The following is a 14,800-nucleotide window of genomic DNA, read 5'->3' as shown; positions in this document are numbered from 1 at the left end:
GGTGCACGCAGAACTGTAGTTTGACCTCCTCCATCATCTGCAGAAAGCGGAAATGGCAGCTTCATCTAAAGAAGTCTCTTCTGGTACACCAGAACTCAATCTGTTGGCTTAGTCTTCTCATTTTTTGTTATTGGGTAGCTGAAAAATCACGGCTCAGCGTACATGTCCAAGTGCATATATGCATGAAAGACTCGTTGAGAGAGAGACAGAGAATCCTTCATCTTCCTCAGCCGCCGACCGCCTGTTTCTATGTTGGGCTCGAAGCTGGGAACTGGAAGTGGCTTTGGCTGCTTTGCTGGCGGAGGCTCTTGCCACTTTCACATATTCGTCCGGATCACCTTCCTTAACGCCCTCCCTGTATTTCCTGAACGGATCTCCTCTACTAGAGTCCATGCGGCAAGCATGCATTCCCAAAGAAGGCGGGGTGGCCCGGAACACCTCCGTTTGCTCAATGTGACCAACACGAAACCGAGATGTCGCCGTCGAGAAGCTGGACATTGCAAGACGGCATCTCAGCCAATGCCGAGAGCCCTCCGGCAGTTCCCATCAGTTTTCGACGATGGCACTCCCAACAATGGCAGAAAGATTTTGCGCGATGTATCACGTTCTACTTTCCCCAAAATGAAGGACCTTCTTTTTTGCTGAATCGCGAGCAAGAGCGCGATCCCATGCATCAACTGTTTCATTAAGGTCCTCTTCTAAAAGTGGCTTGGCCACCATGGTTGATGGTAATGGAAACAACCATGACAATAGATGAAGGTAGAAGTCCTTCCAGATCAACAATGGTCGAATACATCTCATTCCCAGTCTCTTGACAACCCAAGCATGATCTTTTGGGCGATGGACGAGCGACTCGAGCTCTGTAAATTTTCGAGCAATATTTGCCACGAATAAGATTGTGTTGGATCACGGTTTCATTCTCTATGTCCGCTGAGAGCGTGTTGCAGCCCACAATGACCTGAAATTCAGGACCATCTTGCAAAACCATCCCATGCTCTTGAGATGTCTCAGAAGCTCTCTTTAGATCACATCTTCCACTTTCTGCAATTCCCAAACATGAGATTGCTTAAATTTTTCTTGAATGTTAGAAGAATTCGCTTCGTTTTCTATTTTTCTTCGAAATCCTCTAGGCATATTAGTGAGAAAAGTTATCATTGAGACATGCATCCTATCTCTACACGGGAGTTTCCCAGTTTTAACAGTGTAATGCTCTATGTCAATGAGCAAAGAGATGGAAAACAAACAATACCTTAGGCTCTGTTTGTTTCGCGGAAAATATATTCTAGAAAAATGTTTTTCGGATTTTCTAGCATTCAGTTCACAAAAAATAAACTAGTCATGGAAAACATTTTCCACTAATGGAAAAAAAACACCTTCAAAAATCAAAAGTGGGGAAAATGTTTTCTACTTTCTAAAAAGCGAAAAACATCTTCCATATCTTCCTTCACCTCACTTTCTTTCAACAAACATGTTTTCCTTTTATTTTTATTTTTTATTTTCTTTTTCTATTTTTAAAAAATCAAGCTTTTAATTTTTCGATTTTTCTTTATTTTTTTCCTTTTCTTTTTTTTTCTTTTTGTTTCTTCCTCGGATTTCGCCTGCTTGTGGCTAGGCTTGAGCTCATCAGCCATCGCTGTGGCCATCGACCGGCCGAGGAAGATGCAAAAAGAATAAGAAAGAAAAGGAAAAAAAGAAAAATAATTAAAAATTAACAAATAATTAACAAATCGAAATTTTTTGGTGATTTTCCCCATAAAATCAAATTAGATACCAAAAGGCGAAAATTATTTTTCAGCTCATTTTCCGGCTTTCAGTCGAACACCGGAAAATATTGTTATTTTTCTGGAAAATGACTTCCTAGAAAGAATTTTTCAGAAATGTCATATTTTCCCCGAAACGAACGGAGCTTTAGTTTCTTTATAAATAATAGGCATGAGAATGTAACGTTGGCACAAGTTCTTGCAAAAGTGATTTTACAGAAAATGGAATTGTATATAGTAGGTTTTGTGTAATGGTGGGCAAGTTTGTATTTTCCAATGAGAGACCAAATTGAAATACTCTTGACTTAAACATAGTATTGATATCATGCAAGGACTATGGTTTGTTTAAGAATAATAAATAAAAGTTACTAGTTTTTTGTTCTCCTAAGAAAGAGAAACAATATCGACAAACAAAATCTACACAACCCCCTCTTTCAATGCTAAAACTTTGGTAATCTGATTAAAAAAGAAAGAAAAAGGTTTTCTCGATAAATACTGACGGCTTGCAATTATAGGCATGACTTCAAATGCAAGCATTAATCTTCCTATTTGTTCTGTATTAAACGTCACATAAGTAGGATGATTTGCAACTCTCCACTGATTTAAATGCTCATGCCTGTTACTGACATGGTTGCCGTAGCCAATAAAAAGAGAAAAAAAAAAAGGCAAGGTCATTTTTCGGGATAATTGTCCAAAAAATCAAAAATCTATTATATGACGGATTTAGTCTTAAACATTTCAATTGTGTCAATTTAGTTCTAAACCATTTAACAATTTGCCAATGAAATCTTTCCAGCTAATTTAGGCTAGAAATCACTGACGTGGACTCCGGCATTCTTATGTAACATGGCTGACATTGACATGGATAATTTTTGTAAATTTTTATAAAATTTTCAGAATTTGACTCTCTCTCTTTCCTTTCCTTTTTATTTTTCTTTTCGTAGCTAGCCGGACCTCGACAATGGCCGACGAAGTCAGGCAAGGGCCACCATTGCAGCCTTTGGCAAGGGCTCATCTATGCGAGGGCCTCCCTCGCTTGCCTCCCCTGGGTGAGGGCTGCGACGCCCTTGCGTAGGTGAGCCCTCACCAATTCCAACAAGGGCGACCCTCGCCCATGGCTCGCCAAAAGAAATAGGAAAAAAAAAGAAAAGAGAAAAAAAGGAAAAAAATTTGAATATTTAAAAACATTTTAGAAATTGCCCAGGTTAACGCCGGCTATGCCATGTAGGACGATTGGCGTCCACGTCAGCGGTTTCGGTCAAAATTAGTCGGAATGTAAATTGGCATAAACCTTTCAATTGTGGGCCAATTTAGTTCTAAACCTTTTAAATTTTGGCAATGAAGTCCTTCCGGTCAATTTAGACTAGAAATCACTGACGTGAACTCTTGCCATCTTACATGACATGGTCGGCATTAGCGTAGATAATTTTTTGTAAATTTTTGGAATGGCACTCTCTTTTTCCTTTCCTTTTCTTTCCTTTTTATTTTCTCTTTTCTCCTATTTCCTTCCGCCGCCTGCTAGGCCTCGACGATGGCCAACAAAGGTCATTGCCTGGGTAAGGGCCGCCCTCGTGGCCTCTAGTGAGGGCTCGCCTATGTGAGGGCCTCCCTCGCCTGGGGCCGCTTGGGCAAGGGCCATGACACTTTCGTGCAAGTGAGCCCTCACCAATTCCGACAAAGGCAACCCTTGCCCATGGCTTGCGGAGGGAAATAAAAAAAAAAAAGGAAAGAAAAGAAAAGGGAAAAAAATTCCGAATATTTTTAAAATTTGCAAAAATTGTCTAGGTCAACACCGATTATGTCATGTAAGACAATTGTTGTCCATGTCAACAATTTTCAATCAAAATTAGCCAGAATGACTATATTAGTAAATCGTCAAAAGGTTTGGAACTAAATTGGTATAATTGAAAGATTTATGACTGAATTAACTGCCGTATAATAGGTTTAAGACTTTCTGAGCAATTTTCCCGTCACCTTCGTATGGGTAAAGGTTTACATTCGTCTTCGGATGGGTGCATTGGGTGGTTCGTTCGGTTAATGGCACTATTTTGACCAGGAGTAATGATCTTTCAGGCGGCGCGATCTGTGAGCGGTTCTTTTGACTTCATATGGCGTGTCGAACTCAACCGTGCTGTAAAACCCCTATAGACGAGGACAAACCTCTCTCGGCGGAGACGAACAGGTCACTGTATTTCTATAACTCTGAAAAAGGAAACCGGTTCTGGGGCCAAGCGATGAGATTTTTCAGTAGCTTCATGAGCAGTTCTTTTGACATTACGGTATTGAACTTTCATTCTTGTTCAAGTGGCCCTTCGGCTAAAGTCCCCGGAATGAGTTGAGGATTTGCACAAAGGTTCTGAACAGTACTGTCTCGCTGTTTTACATAGTTCTTGTCTGAATCTGAAGTGTTGGACTTGATCGACGCAATGTTATATTCCTACATCAGGTCAGAATTCATGCTCACCGGCTAATTACTCGCAACTCTTGTTCTTTGTGATTGACGCTCATTCCGGCAATAGTTTTGTGCTCGGTATTACAATTCTTTGGCATAAGTCTCGACTCGTTTTCATTTATTAGTCTTTGCCAGATTATACTGATCCTTACGGCAACTATTTTTCTTGCTTCAAATATCCTTCCGGCAATTGTTTCATGTTACTTGCTACAAGCCATATGCCTGTAGCTTCAAGCTTAACAATCGCACTAGAACATCTCCGATGGTGCACTGTCAATTTCTGAAAGAAAATCACACGGTTTTGTTCTAAGTAACACTGGTACTTTTGCCATGACCATATGCTGCTTTCCGTGGCAGACTAGTTTGATGAACTGCTAATAGCTTAGACAGCGATGGTTCCCTGGCAGGATCAAATACCCAAGTGGAAAATTTGCTTGCTTAACTCCTCGAGCCTTGTAAAGGGCCCGAACAGGCAGAGACCAAAGTTGTGACCTTTCCAGCGGCTACATATGGAGAGGGCAGTTCTCCGGCGCTCTAGTGGGAACTTCAGACGAGGTGAACCGAACAATATGGAGCAACACATCCTTAGGGGACTGCCAGAATTAAGATTGGGCATTTTAAAGGCCCCGTTACACAGAGAATAATCCTCAACAACACGAACATCTCCGACAACCGGAGCATCCATGTAGGACATGCCGTTCTCTAACCTTCCAAGTACATCAGATCTGTGACCATTGACATGCTTCCCAGCCAACATATAGAGATAAGCGCCTTTAACAAAAGAATTTGGAAGGCAACCCCTGTAAAGGAACCAACCAATTTCTCTGCAATAAAGCACTCACCAAGTTCCAAACCAAGCGTAATCCAGATAATTTGACCTCTTGGGTGGTAAACAAAAAGATGACTCATGGGTTGGAACTCTCGGCAGGTTTTCATAGAAGCCATAGGATCAGGACTCACCTTGCGTGTATATTTGCACCTTGCACCATCCGAGCTACTGATATGAGATAAATAGATCCAGTAACTGAGGAGAGCTTCACAATCTGATTTTAACACCAAATTCTCGAGCCAAGGTGTACGAGTAGTCCAACACAACAACAAGGAGACGCGTGTGCTGTGATTAGATGTGAAGACAGAGGAAGCAAAAGACCAACTTCATCCTCTCAAATAAGCTAAGCAACAAGTATGCTCCTAAACTAGATCACAAGCTTTGTTTTGCTGGAGCGAGCACAAAAGTCATTGGCTGAGAAGATTCCTCGCTTTGCAGATACAAAATGTTTTGATGCAGAAGTGAAGAGGAGCAGAGAACCAGAGGGGGGAAAACCGTGAGCAGTGATGAAATGAGTAGCGAAATCATGCCGTTTGAGCCGATAATCGAAAACCTCAAAAGACAAACATGTAAAAAGTCTTAGAATTACTCCAAACAAAGTAACAATACGACTGCTAAAGTAACATAAGCATGTAAGCATCAGAACATGGCCAACTAAGTATGAAAAACACCTTCAAAGTTTCGGTAGCTGAAGAGCCCGAGCCAAATACATGTGGCATCTATGCACCCTTTGCTAAAATACTTGTAGAAGCCATGCGAATCCAAGTTCCTAACTACTTCACTGTCAGGACACCAACATACGTAACTCGATCATCCAAACCAGGCTACATAGCCGAAGGTTCAGCAATTACCAACTCCATTTAATATAAGCCATGCGCTTCTACCAAGATGCAGCCTTAATCCCTGCAGAAATGAAATGAATGTTACACTTCTTGAAAGGCATGGAATCTTAATCCTTGACATATTGGAGAAACCCAATGATCTAAGCCTACTACTAAGGGGTGTCATTTACTGAAATGCACAAAAACAAAAGAAGAAAAAGTAGAACCTGACAAAGATTGTGACAACCCAAGTCATGTTCCTGAAGTAACGTTTGTACATAGTTCTTTAACAGCTTTTGGTTATATTGCCAGGGGACTGTCATAAAGTAAAAGCAGTCTACCGGTGAACTTAAGGCCTACCCATTGGCATAAGGGGAATCCCGATTAGCACGGCGCTGCGGAGGGGAACGGCTATAGCTGCGGTCACGTCGAGGAGGTGTGATGCTGCGGCGGCGTGGAGATCTCTCCCGGGGGCTGTAGCTCCTGCAATTTTATGCAAATCGATGAATATAATCACAAAAAAAGAAAAAGCCAAGTGTACCGGACAGCAAACAAGACATATAGAACAGAAAGTTTTATAGGTAAAATCAAAGTATGACACATACTATGTTCTTACAAGAAAAACAATCACTATTGCGATCTCATTCTCCTAATCTTGTTCAATTGAAGGCTTTTACCATAAAACACAAACAGCCGGTATATACTATAAAGTATGGAGAGAGAAAATCATAACAGAGCACAAAAATGAACCAAAAGCAGTATTAAAAACCTAGATCACTATTCCTAGAACATGTGGCCAGCAAAAAGGTGATTTTACCAAATATTAACCACCAGACTTGGCACATCAGGGGTCAAAACAGTGAGGTTGGACATCTCTATCACTGAGCTAGTTGCGTAGACAGAGGTCTCAATCAAATTTCATTTTTTACAGTTGAATACAAAAAGGCCAAGATCCATGGTAATTTCCCCCCTTCCAAAATCTGCTAACCCTTCCTCTCTCAGCATTTCAATGGGTCATGTAGAAGTTATTATTTCATTCCTCAATCTTTATTTCCATTTTTCATTAGTCGATTTCCATCCCCCTTCTGATTATTGCGGTACAACTGCCACCATAAGAGGAAACCAGATTGAAAGTTTTCTTTTTCTCTCAAAGAGTTATTTCAGTCTAGCTTTACTTCCAATTACCAATACTTGAGCTTTTTCCCAAATCAGAATTAGAAGGGACATTTCAACTCAAGTTATTGCCAGCAAATGCTAACATATCATCTGAACACGAGACACTTGCACCACATTAAGCCCATTCTACAAAAAACTAAAACATCATCAAACAATCGTCAGCAGAGACAATCCTGTTATGCCGATAAATAGGGTGTTGACATTGAGGAATAAAACTAAAACACACTGCAGCATCTAACAGAAAATTAATTCAATCACGGAAAAAAACTAATTCAACAGACCTTCTCCCATAACTTGGACTCCTACGACGCCGAGGACTGGGGCTCCTATGCCGTCCACTTCCCAAGCCTCTCGAACCAATGCGCGAGCGACACTCTCTGGCAAAATGACCCGGCTCACCACACTCATAACACTTGGAGTCCTCACCTCCGCCATAGCCACGTCCACGCCCACCGCCACCGCCACGGCCTCCACCACCCTTGTTGTGAGAAACTTCCACGCGCCAGCCATTCTTTCCTGGAAATCCAGCATTAATTCATGGAGATTTTTAAAAGTCACAAGCATGTCATACGTGGGATAATAATGCAAGTAAGATTAAACTGTAGAATCACCAAAGGATGTCCGTCGTGCTCAACTTCGCTATTCTCTAGTAAATTAGTTAAATATGCATCACTGAATTTATCAGTTCCTCCTTAGTCTGTTCGTAAGCGATTCTAATGACACGCTCTGATCTTTAAAATGCCCAAAAACTATCAGTTTCTTGACTATATGAAGGGCCCGTTTGGTTCGACTTTGGGGGAATGCATTTTGGGGAATGCAAATACCTTTGGGCTAAAGGGGTTTTCTGAAATGTAAGTAATGTTTGGTAAGTGTTTTTTAAAATCATCTTGGGCTAAATGACTTTTGCTAATATATATATATTTTAAAAAAAAGCTCCGGTGGAGCCAAACCACTAACCACCACCGCTGGCCAGATCTGGTTGCTGGCCAACCGCTGACGGTCAGATCTGGTCGCCGGCCACCACCGCCTGGGGTCGCGTGACACCGGTGACTGCCGCCTGGGTTCGCCGGACCTCGGGCGTCGCCTGGGTCGCGCGACCCAAGCGACGCCGGACCTGGCTTGGGTCGCACGACCCAGGCGACGCTCGAGGTCCGACGACCCCAGGCGGCGGTCGCCAGGGTCGCGCGACCCCCAGGCGGTGGTCACCGGAGTCAGGCTAGCCCTCAGGCAGCGGTTGCCGGCCACCGGACCTCGGTCTGCGGAAGATGATCAGTGTCGATGAACAGTGCAAGTTGCATTTCAAAAATGTAACTTCCCGAAGCACCTCCGGAGGAGCATTGGCCAAAGGTCCCTTGGGGAGCATTCCAAATACAATTGCATTTCCCCAAAGTGAGTAAAAAAAATTGCCAAACACCATTTGCATTTGACCAAGGGACTTTAGAGCCCAAATGAGCATTCCAAATGCTGAACCAAACGGGGCCGAAGAAGTGCTGAACAATAAATCACAGATCAATGCATGATGAAGACAGAGATGGGTTATTGAAAAGGCTTTTCCCAGTATAAAATTCGAGTATGCAAATAACATTTCGAAAACAGCAGTCGACTAAATAAACAATGTCTGAGCCTTCGTAACTAGACTAATGACAGTAACCAAGCTTTCATTTATAGATCATTCATATATGCTCAGATTTTCTTGTCAAAAAAGTTTTTTTTAAGCACGGTGGTGGTAGCATTTCAACCACAGTTCTCTAAACAGACAACTCAGCCGCAGCTTGTTTAATTCGCGGGAAAATACAAGTACTCCCCCAAATTAACAAGTCAATACCAGTCACCTGTACAAACTATCCAGGTAAAGATCACAAGAAACAACTTCCATATGAAATTAACAATTTGTGAGTGTCTACAACGGAAGAAATCTGAGTTATAGATGGGTGCAGGTCAAAGAAGACATCTCGTACTAAGAGGGAGAAAAAGAGGATCTTTTTACTGACCATCCAAGGAACGAATGGCATCTAGAGCATCTCTTCGGTCGTCAAACTCAATAAATGCGTAACCTGGTGGCCTCCGAGCAACCCAGACACTGCGTTCAAACCACCGAAGAAATTAAAATCTACAGCCAGCAAGCCCATGGAAAACAGTACCGCATCAGCTAGCAACATAAAACAGCAGACACACACGAAGGGTTTTCCGCAGTACCCACAAAACCCTAACCGATAAGGAGACAAACCAGAACTAGTCAGTAACCAAAAGGGGCGAAATCTAAACAGAAAAATCCATCCTTTAGACCACGCAACGTTCGAATTTTACCTTCTAAGAACACCGAAAGCACGGAATTCATCCTCTAGATCCCGCTCTGTCACCCGCGGGTCCAAATTCCCAACGTACACCCGCGACATTGCCGCAGCAACCAGCTTCAGACCTCCACAGCCAAGAAAAAACCAAAAAAGATCACTAAAAACCAAAGACCCCAAAAAACTACAGCAGCAGATCACCTCCCGAAGCACACCCAAAAGGGCAAAAAGAAGCAAGCACCCAACGAATTTCGCCCGACCGCGCGCACGCGCGGATTCAAGGGTCGGAACGAAGACCAAAAAGCGGCCACTTGAGCACGAAAGAACGACCAAGAACTGCACTTTTTCGAGTTCAAGATCGACGATCACAACTAGGGTTCCGACACGAAACGGGCCGGCGAGGCGGCAAGCCGCTGGGATCACTGTCGAGAGCGGGAATCGAGGCTTTACCTCTCGAGAGATTCTCGACGATTTCCGAAGGAGAACGATCGGCTGCGATTTCGGAGCTCTTCGATGTCGCGACCTCAGCGTGCAGAAATTGTCGAGAGCTCGACGAGTCCTATGGAGATGTCGGCTCGAGACGAAGACGATTGGGCCTCATCGCCCACTGGGCCTGTTTTTGGTTTCAAAGATTTGACTTTTGACCCCATGTTATGGCAATACATGATAAGAAAAACAAACGAAAATTCGTGCTAGGAAAAAGGTGTGTCTTTGCCTGTTAAAAGAGAGCAAGGAAATTTGAGATTTACTAATCCCTTCAAATCACATGTTTATGATCGTGAAACGTAAATATGCTCTATATGTGATATATACTCATGTTTCATGAGAACCGCGGAGCGTGGTAGATGGCAGAGCTATTCTTTGTAGGAATATATTGAATCTATTTACTATCACCGGATGTGTTTATTCCACAAATTTCACAGCGGAGATCATGATATTTGCAAAAGATGTCTTGTTTAATAGCAAATATGCACTTAATTCCCTCAATCTCATGGTGTGAACGCATGTGCATATCGAAATGTCGTGGATTGTTTTGTATTCGTAAAAAACGGGAGTAGTTGTGAAGAGAAAACTTGTTGGTGTTTTGAGGATGACAAAACATTGTATGTATAGTAACATGCGTAATTGAGTGTGCAGAACAGGTTCATATGTTGTTAACAACAAGATGTCTAAGTATGTAGAAAGACCATTACTCTATAGGAGGTGAAAAAGCTATTATATGTGAAATGTGTTGGTGGCTAGATGGACCTTGCAAATGCAGAACAAGTTGTTGGACAGGGAATATCTCAATGTTCAGAAGGACCTTGAGGATGGTCAACAAACTAGAGAATGCGTGATCGTCGAAGAGTTTGGACGAATCAGTAGAAGACAAATAGACTAGAGGAGGACTTATGTTCGTCCTAGAGTTTGGATGGAACAAGTAGAAGTGGAAAGTCTACAGAATATCAAGGACGTCAATATGCTTGGAAGTGCCTAAAAGTTTGAAGGAGAATAAGCTTCTTTATTCAGAAGTTTTGTTGGACCCGACTGCAGAAGATGTTCTTGCTACAGATAGAGTAATAATTCTAGTACGAGCCTCTAAAATCCTAGAGAGAAGATCCAAACTCTATTTTAGGAATCCACAAAAAGCGAACAATAGAGGGTAGCAGGCAGACTATTACGGAAGCAAAACTGACTATTTTAGGAAACTATCTTTACGGAGCTCCAGAATGATATCTACGACAGTAGATGACAGAACCAACAGCTACTTGTGAGATTTGAATTTAAAATGGTCATTGAGGTCTAATGGCAATAAATTCAACCCACGGTCAATAGTTGAGTTGGGGAAAATGAACAAAACTAGTCTATGCTCTGAGTTTGTATCTTCTCGTGTTTGTTAGTAGAAGCTGTGTAAACCTAATTGTATTTCTCAGTAGAAGTCTGAGCGTCTATAATCAATTAACAGAGTGCTAAGAGTAGTAAGGATTGGTTATATCTGTAAAAGACAAGCTACAAGAAAAGGAAGCATATTAAGACATTGTAATATCTCAAGGATTATTACATAGTAGGGAGAATGGAACATGCCGAGTGGAAAGGCTAAGGATGCGCTTGGTAACCATTTTGTTCCTGGAAACAATTTCTGCTCAGAATTGAATTTTTTTATTTTGTTCCCGGAAATAATTTCTAAACATTTGAAGGCGTTTAGTAATTGCCCAAAATTTCTATTCCTAGAATAGAAAAAGAACAAAAATGCATTTAGCAACTGCACAAAATTTCTTTTTATTAATGATATTTTGAATGTTTTAACATTTCTTTCTCTTTTTTTTCCTTTTCTTTTTTTCTTCCTCTCCTTCCTTGGCCCATGGCCGGCGAGGGCATCGTGGCCCTCATTGGCCACAAGCGGGGGCGAGGGCTGCCCTTATCGGATCTAACGAGGGTTGGATCCTTGCCACCACCCTCACCAAGTCGGGCAAGGGTTGGAAGAGGCCGACGAGGGTTGCCCTCACCAGATTCGGCGAGGGCGGCCCTCGCCCAGGCCTTGAGGGTCTAGCCCTCGCCCTCGCCCTCGCCGGCGAGGGAGACCCTTGCTTGCGGCCGGTTGCCGACCATCGGCCAAGAAAGAAGAAGAATCGATCACGGCCATAGGCTTGGACAGAAGAAAGAAGAAAAAAATTCTCTTCTATTTCTAATTCTTGTTCCCGAAATCAAGAATCAACTTTTTTTTTTTTGATTATGTTCCAAAACTATTCCTGGGAACAAAAAAATTACCAGACGGATTTCTATTCTTTTTTTATTCCCGAAAAAAAAAGAATAGAATCATGCATTGTTTGACCGATTACCAAACAGGCTCTAAATCACTATAAATATGCTTTGACTGTTCTATTCCTCAATTTCCTTTATATTTTCTTGATCGAAGATAATTGTTTCTGCATACCCACTATCCTTCCACAGTATAAGTGCACGTTGTACACGCTATCCAACATTTGAACATGAAAAGGTTTAAAGTTTCCTTATACAATAAATTCACTGCCCTAAAAATTGTTTGTGCCTTCCTAAACCATTTATCGGAGAAAATGGTCAATTCATGAGCACTAAAATAAACTAGGACTATATTAACGAGTGTTTTTGTTTACTTGTTAAATACCTAAATAGGGAAGTATTGTAGTTGTCGATGCATTTTTTTTTATGATGAAGTGTGCAATAAGTATTTTTAAAAAAATAAAACTTTTAAATAAAGTATGCTTAACAAGTCGTTGGCACATTTTGTTACCATACCAATTAAACTAGAAGAGATTAAGTTCGGGCCACAATAATGAGTTGCTTAAAGTTATTGAGTGGGCACGGACACGAGAACCTATCAACATGCAAAACTGGCGAGGATAGGAAGGTTTCCTGATGGGATTTGACATCTAGGGCAGCTTTTAGGTTTCAAATGTTTAGAATAGGTAAGTATGAGGAAATTTTAGAGTATGATGTTATCTTGTACCCTATATGCTGTGCAAGGTTCTGTAAAAACACAAGGTATTTGTAATAAATACTTTTAAATGAAGGCTTTTCCTTAAAAATCTCAAATTTCAGATCCAATTCGAATCCTGCCGCGACCCTTTTTTGTCAAATCAAATCATAAACTTTCATTATAATCCCAAATTCACCACTGCTTCCAAGCATCGCCAATAATTTCTTCAAAATTATCAATATGAGGACAAGTTAAATGTTCATTATCAGAACTCTTCACCAACACCCTCACCTTCGTAAAGAACAACAACAACCTCTTGATATTGATAATTTTGAAGAAATCGATGGCCATTTTTGCACACAGGGCAGATTTCGGACTAAAGTAAAAGTTGGTAATTTTTTTTAGACATAAAAAAGTTTGAAACAGAATTGAGATTTTACTCAAAGTTGTACTTTTTTTTAGGGTATTAGGCCTTTAATAGCGATAGAGTCTTGATGTTTTTCTTCTCTTTTGCGATTTCTTTAAAATCCTCAACATAAACACATGAAGTTACATTATGGGACGGAACTTGGATGGGAATACAACAAAGAACAAAGGGCGTTCCATGGTCGAGGGAACAAGAACTCGCCATGCTTCTTTATTTCCAACACCCGACACACCGATAACAACACAGAAAGTTTCTTCTTTCCCTTGAAAGAAAGTGGCCCTCCATGCCTCGGAAGGACGACGATGCTTGCAGCACTCCTACACGATGGAGCATTCGTTCTCCCACTCCACAACCTTGTACGCGCGCTTTAACTTGTCGTACACTCCTGACAAAAAGCCCTTGTCCAATTTCGGACCCTGCGATCGATACATGTATTCTCCCATGTCATCAATATTCAAGTGAGATTATGTAGGAAGGACGAGACGATTTAAAGACAAATGGATCAGATCATGTCACGGTGATTTTGTCTTCATGAGGTGGTAATTTTGAGAGAGAGAGAGAGAGATCTTACTTGGCCATTAGCTCCTCCCACCTTCTGACTGCCAATCTTCGTGCGATTACTTTCTTCCTGCTAATAGGGAAATTAGTCTGAAAACTGCTTTACAATCTACATGATTATCTTCCGGACCAACTTGAGCATACCAAGTTTGTATGTATTGTCTACGTAATGAGGGGGGGGGCGGCGGGGCGGTGGGTGTGGTGTTTAAAATCTTTCGAAGGTCGATAAAAGGTAGGTGAACATTATATCTACTTGGAATCATCTTGGGAAACGCACTTGCCATTCCGTGAATTTAGCCTTACCCATCGCACGTGGAGGAAGAAGCGATTCAAATATACCTTCTAAACTTTGAAAACTCAAGGTCGGACGTCTATTTATTTTGATCTAAACTATAAATTTTACCTTTCGACCGGGTACGTCGGTACTCGGCCTATAGTTCAATAGGTGTTTGTACTCGTCGCGGGTGAGGACGTAGAAGAAGGTGACCAGTTCCTGAAAATCGAGAGTGCCGTCCTTGTCCTTGTCCAGCTCTTCGAAGAGCCAATTACAGTTGTCGGTTTGAATCTTGGCCTGGCTCAGGAAGATCCTGAACTCGCCGATGCTTATGTTGTTGCTCTTGTCCGTGTCCATGGCCTCGAAGAACTTTCGGGCTGCTTGCTTCTCGTCGTCTGTCAAGTCCCCATAGTGAGCCGATGCGGCCTCGCGAACCTTTTCTATATCTATCTTTTCCAACTCGGCCTCGCGGACCGCCCCTATACCCATCTCTGTCGACACAACCTTGCAGATCTTTTCTATATCCATCTCCCTCTCTCGCCCTCGCTCTATCTCTCCTTCTCTGCCTATTTGAGGATGTGTGCAAGTGCTATTGCTATGGAGGTTATTGAAGTATTTATAGAGAATCTCGGTTGAGCGTTCCATGTGTTACACACAAGAAAGAAAAAAAAAATATGCGAATGATTTTTAAGTTGTTAATGTGTGTGTACGATCAATGTCGATGCACGTGAAACAAAGAGAGGAAGCAAAATAAATTTCGTGGACTTCATTTAGGA

The 14,800-nt window shown here is 41.8% G+C and overlaps 2 protein-coding genes and 1 pseudogene across 4 annotated transcripts; all 3 read right to left on the bottom strand.

The window, feature by feature from the left end:
* Nucleotides 1–146: 146 nt before the first annotated feature.
* LOC115693583 (U4/U6 small nuclear ribonucleoprotein Prp31 homolog) lies at nt 147–1,134 on the bottom strand (annotated as a pseudogene).
* Nucleotides 1,135–4,348: 3,214 nt separating this feature from the next.
* On the bottom strand, nt 4,349–9,937 carry LOC115693584 (serine/arginine-rich splicing factor RSZ22). 3 transcript variants are annotated; one of them, XR_008817969.1, is made up of 8 exons: nt 9,780–9,937; nt 9,346–9,457; nt 9,030–9,118; nt 7,320–7,554; nt 6,223–6,345; nt 5,713–5,944; nt 5,173–5,594; nt 4,349–5,012 (listed from the first exon to the last, which is right to left on the bottom strand). XR_008817969.1 is itself a non-coding variant. In XM_056317958.1 (6 exons), exons 2-6 carry the CDS (start codon nt 9,432–9,434, stop codon nt 5,938–5,940), a joined length of 543 nt encoding a protein of 180 aa, XP_056173933.1. In that variant the 5' UTR covers nt 9,435–9,457; nt 9,780–9,937; the 3' UTR covers nt 5,610–5,937. The 3 variants fall into 3 exon arrangements, 1 of the variants encoding a protein (XP_056173933.1); XR_008817968.1 differs by having other exon boundaries at nt 4,349–5,594; XM_056317958.1 differs by lacking the exons at nt 4,349–5,012; nt 5,173–5,594 and having other exon boundaries at nt 5,610–5,944.
* A 3,364-nt stretch (nt 9,938–13,301) lies between these two features.
* Nucleotides 13,302–14,600, bottom strand: LOC115667028 (uncharacterized). The gene is made up of 3 exons (XM_056309897.1): nt 14,154–14,600; nt 13,764–13,820; nt 13,302–13,608 (listed from the first exon to the last, which is right to left on the bottom strand). Exons 1-3 carry the CDS (start codon nt 14,550–14,552, stop codon nt 13,510–13,512), a joined length of 555 nt encoding a protein of 184 aa, XP_056165872.1. The 5' UTR covers nt 14,553–14,600; the 3' UTR covers nt 13,302–13,509.
* Between the last annotated feature and the right edge of the window lie 200 nt (nt 14,601–14,800).

Source organism: Syzygium oleosum, unplaced genomic scaffold (genome assembly GCF_021117445.2).
Source record: "Syzygium oleosum isolate NSW1041296 unplaced genomic scaffold, Sole_v2.1 Sole_v2.01, whole genome shotgun sequence".
In the NCBI taxonomy this organism is placed as follows: Eukaryota; Viridiplantae; Streptophyta; class Magnoliopsida; order Myrtales; family Myrtaceae; genus Syzygium; species Syzygium oleosum.
The sequence above is the reverse complement of the archived record's forward strand: the minus strand, read 5'-3'. Positions and strand labels throughout refer to the sequence as shown.